Consider the following 17214-nt stretch of genomic DNA (forward strand, 5'->3'; position numbering starts at 1 on the left):
AATGTTCTGCCATTCTCCAAGGTGCTGGCTCTGCCTCACCCCTGTCTGTATCAATGCTTACCTTGTTGTTCCTCCCTCACTTTCCCTGGCCTTCTATCGGTGATGTGCCCACGTGCAGGTTGGGCCCCAGGATCACTTAACATGATCCATTTCGTGCTACCAAAACACAATTCCTGGACCTCACCCTAAACTTGCTGAATTAAATCTCCCCAGATTCACACTCAGAAATTGCTTTCCACAGGCTGCTTGGTTGTTTCTTTTATGCTACCCTCAGTGAGGCCAGACCTGGATGTCAGTAGCCTCAGTCCCAGCCTCACTGAGTAGATCTTACTAATATAAATAGCTAAAATTATTCTATCTACAGAGAATCTCTTATGAGCTACCTAACAGATTCTGTGACCCCCTAAGGAAGTGCTTCTCATCAGGGGCACAACTGACATTTGGGGCAAGAGAATTTTTTGTGGAGAATCCCCTGCAGTCAGAGCTATGAGCATCCCTGGTTACCACCCATTAAATGCCAGTTGGTGTCCCCCAGTCACTGCGATAATGGATACTGCCCCCAGATGTCCAAATGCCCTGAAGATGCCAGTATTGGCCATAATGGCTAAGGGGCTGAGGGGCTCATAAGATAGTCGCCAGCCCCTTGACAGCAGAAGCAGTTCCTCTTCCAATGTGTATGCCACATTGCTGACCACACAGAGGATGGTATCCTTGTCCCTTCAACCCTTGGCAGGAGCCCTGGGAAATAGGCCTTTTTCCTGTCTCCCCAGCTCTTCTGTGGAGGTCGCAAAGGCTACACATGCCCTGCTACAGTTCCTGCCCAGAAAGAATAATCATTGTTGAAGAAGAGCTCAGGAGTTAAGGCAAGATTGTTGCTCTCCAGAAGGTCCCCAACTCCTCTTTGAGAACCCTGCTACAGGTATTATCACGGCAATCAATAACAAAGCAAACAGGTTGCATCAGTTTACAGGGCACACATCTTGGCCACAAGATGGGGCTGAGGTTTCCTGGACCAGTAAGGCATTTATTCATGTATTTATTCAAGCAAGGGAAGTTTAGTGAATCTGGGAAAAAATTCAGGTCCAGAAGCATGAACCACCTGGATCCATTATAAGCGAGAACCTGTTCCCAGGAGAGAGCAAGTTTTAACCTAAGGCTGGAAACTGAGACACAAAAACAAAGTTGAGAAATCCAAGGAAGGATGGAGTGGGAGCAGGATTTACAAGAATGAAGGTGGAGAAGACTGTCCATGAAAAAAAAAAATATACAGAGAAAAAGACCTAATCACTAAAGACAGGGTTGGAGACTCTTTTTTTCAAATATATACCCAAGGCAATAATATGCACATTAATTCAGAGAAAAGAGAGTACTTCCTGTAGGTATCAATCATCCAGTGGAAATTTCGTGGGCCTGTGCAATCTGACAGCCTTGGATTTGAAATCATTACTCTGCCACTTAAAAACATGGACAAGTAATTTAAACTCTCTGATCTCAGATCCCAAGGATGATAATAAGTACCTACATCCCACCTGGGAGTAAAGTACCCCACATGCAAAGCAGTCAGCACACAGACTGACACCCAGAGCACATTCCGTAAGTGTTTCTCCCTCGTCGTGCCCAAGTCCGTGGTATTGGTATGTCCAGTACTGTGGGTAAGGCTGCCCCTTCCTAGCCACCCTGACCTCACCCAGCATCCACAAAGGGCCTTTTACCTCCACTTGACTGTCCCAGTCTAGAGATGAATTAACAACGACATCAGGGTAATCAGGCCAGACCTGTGGAGAGAAAAATATTCAACAGAAATGCACTACACAATTTCCCTTATATAGTATTTCCTAAGGAATTATAAACCATATTTCTAGGGCAATATACTCCAAATATCATGTACAGTTGATCTAGAGAAAAGTGGATTCCACAATGCATCTACATTACTTTAAAAGTCCTTAACTGTGTTAACAACTATTGATTGAGAAAATAAGAACCTCTGGCCACAGAGCCCAAAAGGAAAAGGCAAAAAAATAACATGCACAAAAACACTAACAGTGGCCCATTCCAGCTAGGGATTAGTGGATCGTAGCTTAGATGATACCTTTCCCCAGACGATGCCTCCATCATTTGGATATTTGATGAAGACGTCATCTTCCATGCCTCGAGTGAGGGGTGGATAGGGCTGCGTCTCATTGCCAGAAATGGCTGGATCCTGAAATCAAAGTACAAGTCAGTTGGAAAAACCAAAGTCAGAAAATAAACAAGGGACAGAACAAAGAACTCCTCATGAGGGAAGTCCCTAGCTTCCACCTGAACTATAGTTTCTGTGAATCCCGAAAAACCCCCATTTCTTATTACATTTCAACGTCTCATCACATGGAAAGACAGTACAAGGCTTTCTTTACCAGAGCCCATCCACGCTCCCAAACAGGCTCCACCCAGCCACCGAAGGACTGACCAGAATGAGGATGACTCGCATCCCATCAGCCTTCATGCGATTGATCAGAGCTGGGAGTCCAGTGAACTCAGGGCTCAGGGTGAAGTCCAGCTGTCGTTCCATGTAGTCGATGTCTGAGTACTGCACGTCCTGCGAGAGGACACAGGACACTGAGCGGCTGTGGTTGTACAAGTCCAGGCTCCATTGGAGAACAACCCTCTGCCAACCAATGATGAACTGCAGACAGCACTGCCGTTTGTTAGGTATGGGCCCTGGGAAATTCACCTTGTTTTTCAAAGTTTCAGTTGTAAAATAGAACAAAACTAAGTCATCAGAAAAGAGGATGGTAGAGCCTCCCTGGCAGGGCTGTTGTGAGGATAAATAAAGTCACTGGAGGAGAAAGTGCTTTGCAAGCTGCCAATACAAAGAGTGGTCACGATTACCTCCCCCAAGAGGCTGCCCCTGGTATCAGTGGTTCACATTCAGAGAAAATAGAGTTAATCATCCAGGCCTAATACAACATAGATAGTGAATCTCCTACAAAACAAAACAAAACAAAGACCTGGAATTGCTTTGAAATATCCAGTCTTGGGGGTAATCTGACAGCTTTCTTATTAAGAACGAAATCCTGTGACATACTTTCCACTATTGGAACAATTGTAAACAATAGAAAAGTTAAGTAGCATAAAATTAAATATGTAAGTGGCTCATGGGATCAGTTCTCTGATTACTGGACTCCCCTCTTGTCCTCATGTGGAGGAACGAGCTTGTTTCCATGTGTATTTACTCTGGAAATCTGTTGCAGGATCCCTACATTCAGTCAATGATTAGCTCAAAGCGAATAGAAGTGTTGGAACTGGAGTCATATCTACACATACAACAGTCTGACTGATTAGGAGTTAATTTTTAAAAAAAAAAATTAAGCAAAACTTCTGTTTGGTGGATCATTTATTCTTATAGACCTAAGCATTTTTTGAGTCAATGTTTTGAAGTCATGTGAAAGTAATACTAATAAAAGGAAGCGCAGTATAGCAGAAAGAGCCCTGGAGCTGGCCCTCTCTCCTCCTCCTCTGGAAGAATCACTGTGAATCTTCAAGCTACCATCTCTATAAGATGGGGACAAGGGCCCCCACTGTATTACTGTGCCGGGGTGAGGCTCAGTGTGGTATTTTACAGGAAAGCACTTTGCATGTTTTTAGAACTCCATAAAAATCAGTCAAACGAATCTAGACACAGACACACTGGTTAGCTACAATGTCCCCGAGCCACAACTGAGAACGTACATAGGGGATCTGGGAAGCCACCATCTCATCGTACAGGCTGGCTATCTCAGAATCATTCGCGTATCCATAGCGACACAGCTGGAACCCCAAGGCCCAGTAAGGTACCATCACAGGCCGACCAATCAACTAGAAAATAGAAAGAAAATATTAGTTCTCAGAAAAGAGAAACCAGATTGAAATTTTACATGAAGTAATAAAAATATTTTTTCATGCCCCAGGCTAAACAATCAACAAATTCAAATCCAAAGAGAAACTGAGGAGATGCAGAGCCACTGGGATGCCTTGGAGAAAGCTCCCTGCTGGGAAGCTTCTTCTCTAGGAAGCCTAGAAAATCTGATTTCACTCTGATTCCTAGAGGCATCCTATCCTACTGGTTAAGAGTACAGAACCCAGAGGCAAAATGCTTGGCTTAGCATAGAGGCTCCAGTCCTGCTAGCCTGTGTGACCTTGGGCACAAGTTAAGTAACCTCTTGTGCCTCAGCATCTTTACCTACAAACTGGGGATAATAACAGTATCTGCCTCATAGTATCTTTTTGTGAGGACTGAATGAGTTAATATATGTGAAGTTGTCTGACATGCAATAAGTAATAAATGAGTGACATGCAGTAAGTAGTATATGTGTTCATTGCTACTGCCACAACCACCACTGTCACCACCACCACCATCTCCACTGCCCCCTCCACCATCATGGCCACCACCATCACCCCAGCTACCACTCCCATCACCATCATCACCACCTATCACCTCCACCATCACCACCCCCTACCACCACCAAACTATCATCACCATCACCACCACCACCACCATCATCATCACTACCACTGATAACACTACTACTTCTGCTACTTTGCAATGCTTAGAGGGGTATTGAATCAAATAGTTATTGGAATGTATTTATTTTTCCTTATTCTATAATCTGTCTCTGAGAAAGAACAACAATTCCAGTTATCATCTGAAAGCTATATTAATGAATGTGGGTTTTGGCACACAGAATGTGCTGTATAAATACTTGATAACCCATTGAATTTCCCCCTACCTCAGTGTACTGCTGAGTGACAAGCTCTGGAGTTGGCCCCAAGAATACATAGAAGTCCAGAACTCCCCCTGTGGTGCGGTATGTCAAGCCAGGCAGGGGCTGGAATGTCACATCTGAAAGTATAGCAAAAGGTCAATGCAGTTGGAAACCTTCAAGGTGAGAAATTACCCCTGAACTCCATACCTTTTCCCTCTTCCTGTGCCTTCCTGTTGTGGAGTGTTAAGAGAAGTTATTTTGTACTATATTCACATAGAATTAAAGAAGTTAAGCGAAAGTCTACAGGGCCCCATCCCTGGAGTTTTCTACCTTTTGATGTGCTTTCTGTATTGTCATTCTGCTTTTTAAAAATTATTATTATAATTTTTATTTAAGAATAGTTTAAGACTCACATGAAATTGTGAAAATAGCACTGAGAGTTCCTGTGTACACCACATCCACCTTCCCCAATGATCACATCTCACATAACCATGGTACATTGTGAAAACCAGGAAACTAACATTGATATAATACTATTAACTCAGTCATGGACCGTATTAGATTTCACCAGGTTTTTACATACCTTTTTTTTTCCCCATCTCCATGATTTCCCACCCCTCTCCTATAGACCATACAAATTTTCTTCATACCTTCATACCCCCTCAGAGACTACTTTGACACAGCCTCACCACTAATTCAGATTGTATAGACAGCTCTCACTAGCTGACCTCAGGATATTTGGGACTCACTTGGTTTTACTTATCCCTTCTTACATGGTTTTTGTCAAAATAAGAGTTGAGTTAAATCGTGTTATCACATGTTAGTGGACTCAAATAAATAGAAAGGCTAAACAAAAAGAAAAAAAAACAAACACCACCCACAAGATAATAATTTTGACTTCAAGGAGCAGCTGGATCCAACACATTCTAAAGTTACTCAGGGATGACTGGCACACAAAAACAAGGGACGACACTGGCATCATCTCACCCATGGCATTGCTGTTCAGCAAGAGCACCCCGTGGGCACTGCCGTCCTCCTCCAGTCCCATGTAGTAGGGGTGCACACCGTAGGAGTTCTTCTTGTACTGGAGAGTCATGGGGGAGAAGTGGCAGGAGGTGAAGACATTGTGCTGAGAAAGATGGGTCCAGCTTTCTCCATGAGATAAACACATGGAAGCAAAGGAGCCTGAGAATTGACCCACTTATCTAGAAGCTGAATGTAACAATCTGAATTGAGTTTGGGAAAACAAAGCACAAAGGGCACACAGTGTGGGTGCAGAGAGGCAGAGACACAGACCCCAAATGCCCTGCCCTTACCCCGGGGGGTTGGTCTCGGGAAAACATCCCCCACGTGTGCCAGTTCAAGTCTCTCCTGAAGGCTGTGTGCTCGGTCTCCCCAAAGCCATAGAGGTATGTGGAGGGCAGGCGAGTGGAGATTCGGATGAACATGTCATTGAAGGTGAAGCCAAGGAGCTGAGAGTCCCATCTGTGCACAGAAAGGTAGGTTTGAAAAAGAGAATGGGCTTTTCTATCTGCTTCAAGCAGCTGACTTTTCCAGGACAACAGAATCCTTGATTCCCTCCCTATACTTCCCAGAACCTATTCATCTTTCAAACAAAACATAAATTCTATTTGATTAAAATAGTCATAGATATCCTTGCTAAAAGCCCAGGTGTCCTCTTGCCTTCTTCTGTTTCCCTCTATCATTGCCCCCTCTGAGCACTCCCTCCACAATACCACACCCAGGCACTTCTCACCCTCTCAGCTGCGACCACTCCACTCCAGCCCTCCCTGCCACTCCTGCACCCCTCAGTCATTTTCTACAGAGCCTCCAGAGTGACGTTTCTACAAGTGGCTTCTCACGTATACATCTTTCGAAGCCCTCGAGGCTGTACCTGATCTGAAGCCCACCCAGCATCCCAGCCTCATCTCCCAGCACTCACCTCCTCACTTCCTACACTGCTCCGACCACATGGGACCTTTGCTATCCCTTAACACCACCTTTGCTTCACCTTGCAGCCTCTGCACTTACTATTCCCTCTGTCTGAAATGCTCTTTCCCTGTCCCCCAGTCCCCACGTGGGTGGCTCCTTCTCATCCAGGTCCTATTTCAAATGCCACCTCCTCAGAGAGATCTACTCTGACCACACTATCAAAATAGTAACCTCTCTATAACTCTAGACTACCCTGATCTTTTTCCTACACAGCAGTCATCACCATCTCAACTTCCTCTTTATATTGTAAATTAAATTATCTTTGTTATTTACTAAGTATTTTTCGTCAAGAGAAGAGAAGCCTCATCTGTCTATAACCTGCAGCACCTGATTATAAGGAAGGTGCCCTATAAAGAATTGTTGGATAAATTCCCAGGTACATGTGACTGCCTCAGTAATTATTCCCAGGATACTAAGGATTTTCTATAAAAACAGATCTGAAGGATATAACTTATTTATGGCTCTGGAAATGGACAGTGTGATGCTTTGAGCCAAGATAGCTCAGACAATGGACCTGGCAAAGAGTGCACAGGTAAGCACCAACTCTGAAGCAGACTAAAAGCCACTTACATTACAGTGCCTGTGTTCTTCCGGCGAATTTCAATCCCAAATGGATTCTTTTTAATGAGGACATCATAGAGTTGACTCTCAGGGGTGCTGGACGGAGCCTTGGGTATGTTCAGAGGGACAGGAACTTCATATCGATTGTTGTTGGGATCATAAATCTAGGCCAGAAGAAATAGATTTTAGGTAAGGATAGTACTCTTGAAACCTATATCCTTAGCAGGACCTTCGTGTCATTGACAAAGAGTTCAGATGCTATATTTTTTGTCTTCTTTAAGCTCAAAATAACTGAGGTTTAATTAACATATCAAAGAACAGTGTCAGATTTAACATTTTGATCAGAGTCTGTCACATCTTGTTGTTAAGGCCTCTATTACAGTGACACATTCACTGTGACATTGGTGCTAACTTAGAAAATCATTCTGGAATCAGTGTGCTATTTGTGAGTGTATTACTTATTACTTTGTGTGTAGGCATGAGTGTATGTGAATACCTGAAAACTTTTCTGAATTGAAAAAAAAAATCTCTAAAACAAGCATGAACTCCATTTGATTAAAATAATCAAAGACATCCTTGCTGAAAATGGTATCTAAATTGATTCACCAAGTACCTACTATATCCCTGCCTGACACTGTACTAGACACTGGGGAAATGAACTGAATGAGGCGACGTTACTGTGTTATGAAATTCACATGCTAATGGGAAGTGAAAGAGAGCAATCCATAACACCTGGGGGATGGGCACTACGGTAGAGCTACATAGAAGTGCTGTGAGATTAAGGGAAGGAAATGCCTAACGTGGTTTCTGGGAGACTGAGATGATTTCATGGGAGAAATACAGGCTGAGTCTTAAAAGCTTCGCAGCCATTAACCAAACACAGAAAGGAAGCTAGTCGTTCTGGCAAAGAAATAACAAACACAAAGGCATAGATTATTACAGTGAGCTCAGAAAGAGGCAAATACTTTGGAGAAAGCTACTACGTGCTCCACAGGTAGAGTAGTCAAGAGTTAAGGCTAGAAACTCAAGCAAGTTCATTCACTTCAAACCCATTAGGTGCCTAGCACTATAGTGAGGATACGAACATAAAAGAGCATCATCCCTGCAATAGAGGCTGTAAAAGAACTCAGAGTTCAGGTTAATGTCAGATTGTAAAGAACCTTTCAGGCAATGCCACATGGATCTCTTTCATTTACTTTCTCAACAACATTTGAGTGCTCACTGTTTATCAGACTCTGTATTAGATTTCAGAAGCAAAAAGATGAAAGGACAAATTCCTGTTCTTGAGAAGCTTACAATTTAATAGAGAAATAGACATAATAACAGCTAGTCCAGAAGCTGGGCGTGGTGGCTCATGCCTATAATCTTAGCACTTTGAGAGGCTAAGGCAGGCAGATAGCTTGAGGCCAGGAGTTCAAGACCAGCCAGAGCAACATAGAGAGACCCTGTCTCTATAAAAAATAGAAAAATTAGCTGGGTGTGGTGGTGCACACATGAATCTCAGCTACTCAGGAGGCTGAGCCAGGAGGATTGCTTGAGCTCAGGAATATGAGGTTGCAGTGAGCTAAGTTAATGCCACTGCACTCAGGCAACAGAGTGAGATCCTATCTCAAAAAAAAAAAAAAGGCAGTAAGCAAGTCCATCCCTGGTCCTTAGATGTAATTAAACCATGGAAGGGAAAGGAAGGAATCACTGTAGTTTGCTATTTTACAGATATCTCAACTTCAGTATGCAAAACTGAACTCATCATCATATACTGACCAAGCAAAACCTTTTCAGTATTCTCCATTGCAGCTAACGACACTACCCCCCACACAGAGATGCAAGCCAGAAACATGGTAGTCATTCTTCGTGCTTCCCTCTCTCTCATCATCTACTTGCAATCAATCCCAGACCCGGTCATCCTACATTCTCAAATTCAAACATGTCCACTGTTCTTCATTTTCTTTCCCATATCTCATCCAAACTCAATCCCTCACCTGGCCTGCCTAACTGGTAGTCTCCTAACTTGTCTCTCCATATTTACTCTTGTTCTTCCTACCATTTTCCTAACAATAGCCACAATAATCTTTTTAAAATGAAAATTAGGATAGGTCTCATTCTTCCATCATTGCTTTCTCGTTGCTCTTAGGAGAATAATCTAGTCTATTGTAGCATGATTAACTTAGAAGAGTAGCTTACTCTAGAGTTCTGTAACCTTGACCAGCAAAAAGTAATGGAACCATTAAGGGTCTAGTCAGCACCTGATACATATACTATGTTTACCTTAAACTGCAGCATTTCATTCTTGTGGTAGGTCACCTGCAGGCGGAGGGAGTTCACAGGTGTGGAGGGCAAGGCATTGGTGTAAGGAGAAGACTTTAAGGAGATGTCAGCTGTGGCCCCATGTGAGTTGTACTGAATATCACTGACAGAGTATAGATCATTGACAAAATAGCAAAATGGGACTCCAGGAGAACTGGATGCCTGAAAAGTAAGGCCAAAGTCATAGATCAGCATGTGATTCTAGAATTACCAAATAGAAAGGGTTAGAAAAGTCATTTTATAGGGAGATAAAGGCAGCTCATCATTCATTCCCTTATATATCATTTGGTAGTGACATAAATTTAAATTCCTGGTCTCCAAGCAAAATATTTATTTTTAAAAGTCCCATATATATTCCCACCTACTCTGCACATCCAGATCAGACTCCTTTGGAAGTCCTTTCTTCCTGTGGATTGTAAGCAGTTACATAGGTACTGGTGTCGTGCTCATGAAACTGCAGACGCAGTGTGGAGAGCTGAATGTACATTAACACCATCAGCACGTTACCTCCCAGACACAGCCGCGGGCAGTGCAGTTTTCTGCAGAAGCACCACTCTCGTCAGGGTAGCAGTCTATTTTTTCTTCATCCCTTATCTTCACATCCCACTCCACTGTGTATGCTTCTCCCAGGACAAGATCGATGTCTGTGATAATGGCAACCTGCAGGAATGGGGAAGTCACAAGGAAATTCATCCCCAGGGAAAAGGCCTTTCAAGATCTGAAGGGTTTTTTTAAGGAAAAGAAATATAAATCAGACCAGACTCTCAACCTTCCAAGTAGCATATGACTGTAGCTTACATGAAGGGAGCTGTATGGTGCAGGGACTATTCAGTGGCAACAGGGCAAATGTCACAACTCTATTGGAATCTTGTACGCAACATAGTGAAAAGAATTAGGTCAAATAAAATCTGTTGTGAGTACTCTTCTTTCCTTCCCCGACTCCTCTTCCCCCTCTTTATTTTGGTGGGAAGACTTTCTTTTGCACTTCCTCTTAAGCACAACACACACAAACACACGGTTCCATCCCAAACTGATCTGATCTTGCTCTCCACTCCCAAACAGTGTCCCCCATAGGTCTGAAGTGGTAGAAAGAACACAGCAATAACAGTCATATGGCCTGGGTTCTCATGCCCGTTTTTCTGTGGAATCCTAGACAAATTATTTCAATTCTTTGGGTCTCAACTTCATCAACTGCAAAATGGTGAGCTGACAAACTCATTATATATTTTTCCATCTCCAATATCCCAGACTATTTTCCCCTCCCCAAATTTGGAAGGTCTCTCACAAACCATGCTGACCCAGCATCTCCCAGTGCTGGGTCATTTGGAGTACCTGTAGTAAGTTCTATTTGGGGAAGGGATTCCTCTTAATTCTAAGGTATCGGAGGAACTTATTACAAGCTGTTCAGGAGCATCAAGTCTCATTATAACTGATGAAAAATTATTTTGTTATTATCATCTAACCAAATAAGTAGCCATTAGTGAGCATTATCAAGTTCCTTTTCTTAAAATATTTCTTAAAAATGTGTGTGTTAGAGTCTATATATCTCAGCATAGTAAAAAAAAATGCATTTCAAAATTCTAATTAATGGAATTCCTACCCCTACCTTTACCTTTCCAGCATCAGCCAGCTGCCGTGAGACATGCTTTTCCTCTAATCCTGTTCCCCACTTTCCTAACTGTCTTCTTCTTGTGTTGTGCCCCATCATCACTATTCTTTTCTTTTCTTTTCTTTATTTTAGAGATGAAATCAGTCAGAGAGAGCAGAACACTGAGAGGCAGAGAAGGGAATAAGGTGGAAAGACCATTAACCTTGTCCCCACTCCTCAGCAGCTCCCCAACTCATTCTAGCTCTGGATGCCCCATTGTTTTTTCTTTCCCAGCTTTCTGATGTCCCCACCATGGGCCTTAGAGTGTATTCTAGTCCTTAGGAACCCATGCAACCTTGGAAAGAAGGAACACCCTGATGCTATAAAGAATTCTTGATAAACCACCCTAATAAAATGGATTTTTACCGTCAGGTTGGGATCATAAGTGACTGTAGGAGAAGTCGGACTTGGGACACCATTGTGTTTCACTGTAACGTTGACAGGTTCCTGTATCCCAAGGATTTTAATCTCCTTAAATGCTAAATTATTGGAATCATTGTAGGTTGATTGAGAAATCCTCACATCCAAGCGGTTCTGTAAAACAATTAAGCTCAATTAAGCACAAAGGTATGCCTGTAATACACAGATGTGAAAGTCACTCAAATATTCCATCCTCAACCAGACACTCCCCACTGCCTCTTAACTTTTTCTACTAGCATGTAATCAATGAGTAAAAATTTATCTTAATAATATTCTAAGCAAAAAAAAAAATCAGAATACACACTCACATAGACATTTTTAAAAACCGTGTTTAGAAACATTACCTGCCTTTTTTTTTTTTTTTTTTTTTTTGAGATAGGATCTTACTCTGTTGCCCAGGCTGGAATGCAGTGGTGTCATCGTAGCTCACTATAACCTTGAACTCCTGGGCTCAAGCAATGTTCCTGCCTCAGCCTCCCAAGTAGCTGGGACTACAACTATGTGCCACAACACCGGGTAATTTCTTTTTTAATTTATTTTTTGTACAAATAGAGTCTTGCTATGTTGCTCAGGCTGGTCTTGAACTCCTGGCCTCAAGCGATCCTCCCTGCCTCAGCCTCCCCAAGTGCTAGGATTATAGGCGTGACTCTCTACACCCAGCCTATAAACACTTGCTGCTTTGATTTATCTAAATTATTGCCTCTTTTTCATAACACAGATTCAATTATTGGGAGTTAAGTTATAAATGGAAATGTGCTCACCTAGTTATAACCATTAATGCATACAGAGTTATAAATATAATTATACATATACATAATCACATATTGCTAATGGTCAGACAAAAGCCCAGACCTAAGATTCCTAAAAATATGCTTCTCACCTGGGTGACAGAAAACTCACATAAAAGGTAAACTTTATTGGCCACAGTATCTGAAAATGAGAGAAAGACAAGTCAGGTTCTGGCCTGTCCACCACAAAACAGATTTCACCTGCCCTCCTTAAAGCTATATCTTAATGTCACAAATGGCAGGACTTCCTTTTTCTTATGGCTCAATAATATTTCCTTGTATACCTTACCATAATTTCTTTATTCATACATCAGTCAATGGACATGACACTTAGGTTGTTTCCATTTCTTGGCTGTTGTGAATAATGCTGCCGAGAACATGGGCATGAGTATATCTCTTCAAGATACTGATTTCATTTCCTTTGGCTATATATGCAGAAATGGGATTTCATGGATTGTACAGTAGTTCTATTTTTAATTTTTTGAGGACTCTCCATACTATTTTCCATAATGGTTGTCCCAATTTTCATTCCCAACAACAGCATACACAGGTTCATTTTCTCCACACTCTGGTCAGTACTTGTTATCTCTTATCTTTTTTCTTTTTTGTAATTTTTCTTCTTTTTATTTCAGCATATTACAGGGGTACAAATGTTTAGGTTACATATATTGCCTTTGCCCCACCTGAGTCAGAGCTTCAAGCGTGTCCATCCCCCAGATGGTGCGCACCACACCCCTTAGGTGTGAATATACCCAACCGCTTCTCCCCCTCCCACCTGCCTGACACCCAATGAATGTTTCTACTATATGTGCACATAAATGTTGATCAGTTAATACCAATTTGATGGTGAGTACATGTAGGTGCTTGTTTTTCCATTCTTGTGATACTTCACTTAGTAGAATGGGCTCCAGCTCTTATCTTTTTTATAGTAGGCATTCTAACAGGTGTGAGGTGATATTTCATTGTGGTTTAGATTTGCATTTTGCCAATAATTAGTCATGTTGAGCACATTTTCATATACCTGTTGACCATTTATATGTCTTCTTTGGAAAAGCATCTGTTCAGGTCTTTTGCCCATTTTTTAATCAGGCTATTTGTTCTTTTTCTATTGAGTTTCATGGGTTCCTTACATATTTTTTAATATTAACCCCTTCTCAGATATATGGTTTGCAAACTCTTTCTCCCATTCCATAAGTTGCCTTTTCACTTTGTTTTTTGTTTGTTTGTTTGTTTTGCTGTGCAGAAGCTTTTTAGTTTGATATAGTCTCACTTGTTTGCTTTTGCTTTTGTTGCCTGTGCTATTGGTGTCATATCCAAAAAAATCACTGCCAAGAAAAAAATCATGTTTTCTTACAGGAGTTTTATGATTTCAGCCATTACACTTAAATTTTTAATTCATTTTCCATAATAGCCAGATATGAAAACAACCTAAGTGTCTATCAACACATGAATGGATAAAGAAATTGTGGTGTATAAACCCACACACACACCACACATACACACAATGGATTATTATTCAGTCATAAAAAAAGGAAATCCTTCCATTTTCAACAACATAAATGAACCTGTAGAACATTACACTAAATGAAATAAGCCAGAGACACAAAGACAAATACTGCATGATCTCACTTATATGTGGAATCTAATAAAGTTGAACTCATAGAAGCAGAGAGTACAACACTGGTTCTCAGGGGCTGGGGGCTGGGAGAAATGGAGAGAAACTTTCAGTTATAAGATGAACAAGTTCTGGGAATCTAGTGTACAGTGTGGGTGGTGAGAGATGTGTTCATTAACTTGATTGTAGTAATCTTTACATAATGTATACATAGTATCAAAGCATCATATGGTATATCTTGAATATATTCAATCCTTATTTGTCAATTAAATATTTTCCAATTAAATAAATAAATGAAACTTTTCTTTTTTTTTTTTTTTTTTTTTTTTTTTTGAGACAGAGTGTCACTTTGTTGCCCGGGCTAGAGTGAGTGCCGTGGCATCAGCCTCGCTCACAGCAACCTCAAACTCCTGGGCTTAAGCGATCCTACTGCCTCAGCCTCCCGAGTAGCTGGGACTACAGGCATGTGCCACCATGCCCGGCTAATTTTTTCTATATATATTTTTAGTTGTCCAGATAGTTTTATTTCTATTTTTAGTAGAGACGGGGTCTCGCTCAGGCTGGTCTTGAACTCCTGACCTCGAGCGATCCACCTGCCTCGGCCTCCCAGAGGGCTAGGATTACAGGCGTGAGCCACCGCGCCCGGCCCGAAACTTTTCTTTAAAAAGCTGTATGTTGTTTTATGGACAGAGTCTCCAAGGCCAAGCCAGTGTTTTTCCTTTTCCTTCTTATTGTAACCTTGGAAAGACTCCCTTCCACATGCTTCTGAGGCATATTCCTCAAGGGAAGTGTATATTTCCTAAGCTTGAGCCATAAGAATTATTAGTATACTGTAGCCAGAAAAATGTGCTAAAAAGTATAGCTAAGATAACCTAGAAAAGTATATTCTCAATGCCTCACTGGCATGGTATGTTTTTATATCATCAATATTTGTTCATACATACTTTAGGACAGAAATATCTTCAATATATTGAATTACAGGAATAGACTTGAAACTCTCTTCCAAGTGCCCATTGATAATAAAATGAGAGCCTATTTTATATATTTTTATCTCGCTAGCCAGTGGGAGACTTCTAAGAGATATTATAGAAACGTGTTTTTCTTCCATCTGTGGTTCATCTACCCCTGAACAGTGCAACCAGAAACAAAATTCTTACATGACTTTTGCTACTGTGCCTGGTGAGATTTCTCCCACAGCTGAATGGCCAACAGGAGTGAAGGATCATAAGTCAAAGACGCAGGTTTGGAAACAGTAACAGTATTACAACAGTACTCACCCTTCGTTTCCCCATCATCCCAGAAAAGTTCTCCTTTTGCTTCTTTGTTCTCATCTAGGGCGATGATAAGACCAAGAGGGTTCTTTCGACTGTGGGAAACAAGATTTATGTAAGAGACAATGACTTAGGTCTCCAAGAATTTTGCCAAATAATCTGGGAATGTCTCCATCAAATTTCAAATGGAAAAAGTTATTAGCAGCAGATGTCTCTGCTTTTCTTTAGGCACAAAGGCAAAATCACAGGTGCATCTTTCTCTAGCATCAATAATGTCAGAGGAAACAGAAATACCCCAAACATTAGCAATAAGTATCTATGTAGAAGGCAAGAATTTAAGTACCACAATCACTACAATAGCTAAAATAAAAGCTGCTGCTGCAAGTATTATTTAGAATACAGACAATTAGAAGAGAAAGACATCCTAGATAATAATTGGTTCAACTAGATCATTTTGGAGATGATACCCTCAGAAGTGTCAGCAGCTGTAAGGAAGATACACTTTTCCCTACGTAAAGACTATTTTCACTCAGCAATAACATACAATAAGATCCATCTATGTAATAGTAACTTATTTATTTTTAGTGTTTTGAAAGAAAAATAAAACATTCTAATTATCTGCTTTGTAATTTAGAATGAGAAACACAAAACATTGCTCAAAGAGATGGTGAAAAAGATGGACATAGAGAAAGAGTGGAAAGAAAGAGCAATTTCATTTGGAATCTCTCCTCGCTCTGCCACTCCTCCAGACTACCTTTCAATTTCCTGTTCCTCCTTTGTCCCTCACTGGCCTCACACTCTCCCTTGTATTCTTTCAAAGTTCAGCCTTCTACTATCCAAGAGGTCAGGTTCCATGATGAACAAAATCATCTGTTTTCATTATATATTCATATATTGAGTAGCTGTCATTGCTAAGAAGTCAAACTGAAACAAAGATTAATAACTCACAACTCCAGAGCTCAATGAATTTAAATATTATGGGAAAAATTAGACACATTTACCAAATAATTAAGGCAGAAGGTAAAAAGTGACATAAAAGTTATGATACTATAGGAGTCCAGAATGACACTTCTAGAAGTATGGTGGGCTGGACATTCTAGAGGACCAGCCCACTAAAATACTATTAATTCTTGGTCCTAGACAAATTACAACATATATTTCTATTAAAATATTGTTGGGCTTGCAAGAAAATAAGGGATATATCCAAGGGACCAAAATAACAACAGGAAAACAAAACAGTGAGCTCAAACCAAAAAAGGGTGCTCAAATTAAAACTTGGGATTTCTGTGGGGCAAATGCCTATAGCAAGGCAAAAATTGGGCTAAGGCTCATAATCCAAGGTAGAGAAGCTGAACTCTGATTCCCATATGAACCCAGAATCCGTGAAGGAAACTATTGTGATACCAGATTGGCAGCAGTCTCTAGCTTGCAACCAAAAGAGAAGACAAATCATCTCTGGAGGAATAAGACCCATATTTGGGTCCTTAAGATCACTACACTTGGAAAAAAAAATCACCAAGCACACAAGGTAATAAGTCAAACAGAAAGAAAGTCAGCAAAAAAACTAACAACAGATTTAGATTCCCCTAAGCACTTCAGATAATAAAATTTTCAGACACAGAGTATAAAATAACAATGATTGCAATACATAACAATATTAAAAAAGAAAGAGAAAATCAACTAAGGAGCAAAAAAATATTTTAAAACACCCAGAAAGTTGGAAGTGGCAGCACTTCCTCTGCTGGAAGATTTGGGATCAAATTTGAATTTAATTGGTATCATTAAGCTTGCACCAGGAAAAGAACATTGGAAAGAGTAATAAATGCACAAGCCCACATGCAGTAAAATACACAGGTATATTTGGGGAATAGCAAGATTCTTGGCATAGCTGATC

General features: G+C 41.0%; 1 protein-coding gene across 2 annotated transcripts in view; it reads right to left on the bottom strand.

The window, feature by feature from the left end:
• MGAM (maltase-glucoamylase) overlaps positions 1–17214 on the bottom strand; it is an 82645-nt gene that overhangs the window by 13688 nt on the left and 51743 nt on the right. For both annotated transcript variants that reach the window (XM_045564106.1, XM_045564107.1), the window contains 13 exons: positions 15327–15415; positions 12527–12576; positions 11593–11760; positions 10086–10238; positions 9540–9740; positions 7284–7438; positions 6038–6206; positions 5709–5805; positions 4746–4858; positions 3709–3834; positions 2447–2575; positions 2090–2200; positions 1713–1775 (listed from right to left, as the gene is read on the bottom strand). In XM_045564106.1, coding sequence (XP_045420062.1) covers positions 1713–1775; positions 2090–2200; positions 2447–2575; positions 3709–3834; positions 4746–4858; positions 5709–5805; positions 6038–6206; positions 7284–7438; positions 9540–9740; positions 10086–10238; positions 11593–11760; positions 12527–12576; positions 15327–15415 — 1624 coding nt within the window. The remainder of the gene's footprint in view (positions 1–1712; positions 1776–2089; positions 2201–2446; positions 2576–3708; positions 3835–4745; positions 4859–5708; positions 5806–6037; positions 6207–7283; positions 7439–9539; positions 9741–10085; positions 10239–11592; positions 11761–12526; positions 12577–15326; positions 15416–17214) is intronic.

Source organism: Lemur catta, chromosome 11 (assembly GCF_020740605.2).
Source record: "Lemur catta isolate mLemCat1 chromosome 11, mLemCat1.pri, whole genome shotgun sequence".
NCBI lineage: Eukaryota > Metazoa > Chordata > Mammalia > Primates > Lemuridae > Lemur > Lemur catta.